At 35.6% G+C, this 4,121-nt stretch overlaps 1 protein-coding gene across 1 annotated transcript; it reads left to right on the top strand.

Moving 5' to 3' along the window:
- Positions 1-768: 768 nt before the first annotated feature.
- On the top strand, positions 769-3,632 carry GH9A4 (glycosyl hydrolase 9A4). Its single transcript, XM_079068254.1, has 8 exons — positions 769-1,138; positions 1,229-1,441; positions 1,541-1,741; positions 1,840-1,917; positions 2,033-2,182; positions 2,300-2,408; positions 2,506-2,669; positions 2,865-3,632. The coding sequence occupies exons 1-8, from the start codon at positions 935-937 to the stop codon at positions 3,192-3,194; spliced, it is 1,449 nt and encodes a 482-aa protein (XP_078924380.1). The 5' UTR covers positions 769-934; the 3' UTR covers positions 3,195-3,632.
- Positions 3,633-4,121: the final 489 nt, after the last annotated feature.

Genomic DNA, 4,121 nt, shown 5'->3' with positions numbered 1-4,121 from the left:
GAAATCGAAATAATTAAATGATGAAGGACGTTGGCGGCCAAGTTTGCATGCACTTGGAAGCTACAAGTTACAAGTGATGTTGAAATTACGAAACGAAAAGTAAAACCTTTGTTTCTTTTTTAGAATTAGAATTTAATGTTTATAGAGAACAAAGATTTTAGTTACTTGCGTTCTTCCGTCAATCCGATTATTTCGTTTCGTAATTTCAACATCACTTTTAACTTCTAAATGTATGCAATGCAATCACAGCCACCAACGTCCTTATCAACTTATTAATTTACCAATATCTTTTTACTTTCTTATGCTTCTAACATTATATAAGATCCAACTTTACGTAAAAGATACAAATTTCGCCACTTTTAACCACATGTAAAGTTGCATAGCCTAATTGCCTAAAGTCTTATATGTAGAGATGAAATTATATTTAAACTGTAATTCGGTCTTTTGCCGACTTATACTAAATTTACCAATTTATCTTTTATACTAATTTATAACCACAACAAAAGAGAAACTCAAACGTCTATAAGTACTCATGCATATCTAAAGGCAAACTCAAACGTCTGTAACTGTCAAATGTCAATATTCAAGTTTGTTCAGTTTGTAACTGAAAAAATAAACACGTGACAAATTTAGGTGAATATCACAACCAAACTAATTAATCATATAAATCTAATTTTTAAAATGACAAATAATTAAATAAAAGTCTAACTTTATATGCTTAATATAAATAAACGGCAATAAATGAAAGTAGGACGTATGTGTGGATATTGCATTTTTACGTTTACTAGCCATACAAAAACATGTGTTAAAAGTAAAACTCTCAAACCCGGCCCTTTCAACCACCAAAAACAACCAAACTCATTTCTTTCATAACCTTCCCGCCAAAACCACGTACCATAATCTTTTGTTCTTGAAGGATCGAGCTTCTTCTTCAATGGCGGAATATTCATGCAGTTTGATGGTCTTGTTGACTCTCTTCTCAAGCTTCTTGGTGTGTATAAATGCCAACTTTGATTATAAAGACGCCCTCAAGAAATCCATAATTTTCTTGGAAGCTCAAAGGTCCGGGAAGCTTCCTCCACACCCTAGGCCTCCATGGAGAGGAGATTCTGCTCTCAATGATGGAAAAGCAGCCGGTGTAAGCCTTCGATCGAAAGCATCAATTCATATGCATATACATACACGTAATTATAATGTTTTGACTTTTTTGGTTTTGATGTGTTTATAGGTAGATTTGGCCGGCGGATACTATGATGCCGGAGATAATGTCAAGTATGGTTTCCCGATGGCGTTCACCGTGACCACATTGGCATGGGCTGCATACTTTTATCAGCCGGAGCTTACCGCTGCCGGAGAAATACATAATGTTCGTAATGCTATCCGATGGGGTACCGATTATTTTCTTAAAGCCAGTAGTCTACGTAATCGTTTCTTTGTTCAGGTATAATCAACGTATATTTAATTAATTAATTTCTCAAACATACGTTTTATGTTGTTCATTCGATCAGAATTCTTGACTTTTCTGAAATGAAATTAATAGGTCGGAGATCCGGTGACAGATCACAAGTGTTGGATGAGGCCTGAAAAGATGAAATCAGCAAGACCAGTTTTGGAACTTAATGAAAAAAAACCCGGAACTGAAATTGCTGCTGAAACTGCTGCTGCTTTGGCTGCTTCAGCAATTGTGTTTCGGGGTGTCGATCAACCCTATTCTCAAAAGCTTCTAAATGGAGCCAAAAAGGTTTTCTTTTTCAAGTTTTTTAATTTTGGTATACGTGTTTTTATGGGTGTTAGTTTTGTTTATATTAAAAAAAAGAAATCGATTCGATTCATTTGCAGCTTTTTCAATTTGCTCAAGAACATAGGGGAACTTTCGATGGTGAATGCCCTTTCTATTGCTCATTCTCCGGTTATCGTGTATAATCTCTCTCCATCGACTTTCTTACGTAATACAGTTTACAAATATTGTGGGGTGATAATAATTTACAGAAAATGGAGTTGATATATGTAAGATAAATGAATGAATTTGCAGGATGAGTTACTATGGGGGGCAACATGGCTATACATTGCAACAAAGAGGCCAATATACTTGAAATTTATACAAGAGGAGTCAACCACCGCCGTTGTTACTGAATTCAGCTGGGACCTCAAATTTGCTGGTGCTCAGATCCTTCTTTCTCAGGTATCGATTTTAACGAATAATCAATTACTAGGTTTTATTATTATTATTATCTGTAACGTTATGCATGATGATTCATCTGTTTTGACACAAGACAGTTTCGATAATGGATTGTAACAGTTATATTGGGAAGGACAAAAGGATTTACAGACGTTCAAGCAACAAGCTGATGGATTTGTATGTAACATTCTTCCTGGAAGCCCTTATCGTCAAGTTTTCATGACCCCAGGTCTGATCACACTTTTACAAAATCTGTTTTCGGCTCAAAGCTTATCCATCCAAATACTCATATAGATAAATCGTAAGAAATGTTTGCATGCATGCAGGAGGTTTGATTCACTTAAGAGATGGTGCAAATTCGCAATATGTGACATCCACAGCGTTTCTTTTCAGTGTTTACAGTGATTTGTTAGCTAGACACAAAATGGAAGTCACATGTGGTGACAAACGTTTCACGTGTGTACAGATCATGGATTTCGCCAAGAAACAGGTATTTCTATGTATAAATGTCTATATTTACTAATTGATTGCATACAATCTAATTTGAACATAATGTTTGGGGCTATTTGATAACCTCTGAATAGTCAGCATTCAGCATGTTTGATATATAGAACCATTATCTTAACCATTAAGATCGAGGATGTAATCATTCAGTGCTAAATGGTTCAGTTTTATGAAATTGCAGATGGATTATTTATTGGGGAATAACCCAGTAAAGCGGTCGATGATGGTAGGGTTTGGAAAGGACCCACCGTTGCATGCGCATCATAGAGGTGCATCTGTGCCGGTGGATGCAAAGGATGATGTAAACTGTGGGATGAGCTTTGTTTACTGGTACAACACAGATAAACCAAACCCTAATGAGCTAACGGGTGCCATCCTTGGTGGACCGGACAGGGCGGATAGATTTGTGGACGCACGGGTTAATTCCTCCATGACCGAGCCATGCACGTATATCAATTCATGTGCGGTTGGGGTTCTTGCAAAGTTGGCAAAACAATATGGCAAACCATGATCATGCATGATTTTGCGTGGTCAAAGTGTGTGTTTGTACATTATTAATTAATGGAACCCAAAATTAGGGTTTCTTTGGGCCTATGTAGCAATAGATGTTTATTGGCAGGATGATATAGCTAGAGATCTTCATTTATGTTAGTAATTAATTTTTTGAGGCGTACAGAAAATATATTCCATATGTAAACTAGTTACGTACGATAACCACAAGTTTTCTCATGTAAACATTTGGTTCTCGGCTTCGATTCGGCCGTGGTCTCTCCCTCCTAACATCCACACTTAATTGGAGCAGTCTCTCCCCCTAGCATGAGTACTCCTACCCTCGATCGGATGTCATTTGTCTCTCCCATTCATCTCCAGCAAAATCATGAGGTAAAAAGGCCCCGGCCCTCACCCATGATCTGCCTACTCGGTTTATAATAGTTTTATAGTGATGATATTATGCTAATTGTAAATTTATGTATGAGTTTATGTTAATATATTGTTTAATTATGAATGAATCATTGAATGAATTTATGAAATTTTGATTAGTTATTATGGCCAAAAATTTATGGTAATCAATAGTTTATTATGTTAATTTATAGGTGAAATTATGATGTTTATGTAAATTTACGAAGTTTTGATGTATATGATTTTTAAGAGATTGGATTAGTGTATATGTTAGTTATTTGCCTAAATCTTGAGTATGTTGTTTTTTTGATGTTTTTTTTTTCAAGTTTATGTTTGATTAGTGCATATGCCTAAATTATAACATCTTTAACATCTCAATACAACATAACACAATAAAGTTTCACTTCAATCCATTTTAACAAGTTAGTGAGGCGCATGATTTTTTTTAACAGCAGAACTTCATTTAGAACTAGTAAGGCGCTAGCAAACAACCCTAAGGGAAACAAAGCAACCTTACAACCACAAGTCCAAATCGAGA

The sequence above is a fragment of the Lactuca virosa genome, chromosome 8, assembly GCF_052849685.1.
Source record: "Lactuca virosa cultivar CGN04683 chromosome 8, Lactuca_virosa_CGN04683_v6, whole genome shotgun sequence".
Classification (NCBI taxonomy): domain Eukaryota; kingdom Viridiplantae; phylum Streptophyta; class Magnoliopsida; order Asterales; family Asteraceae; genus Lactuca; species Lactuca virosa.
Note: the sequence above shows the minus strand (reverse complement) of the source record. Positions and strands in the feature narration are given on the sequence as shown.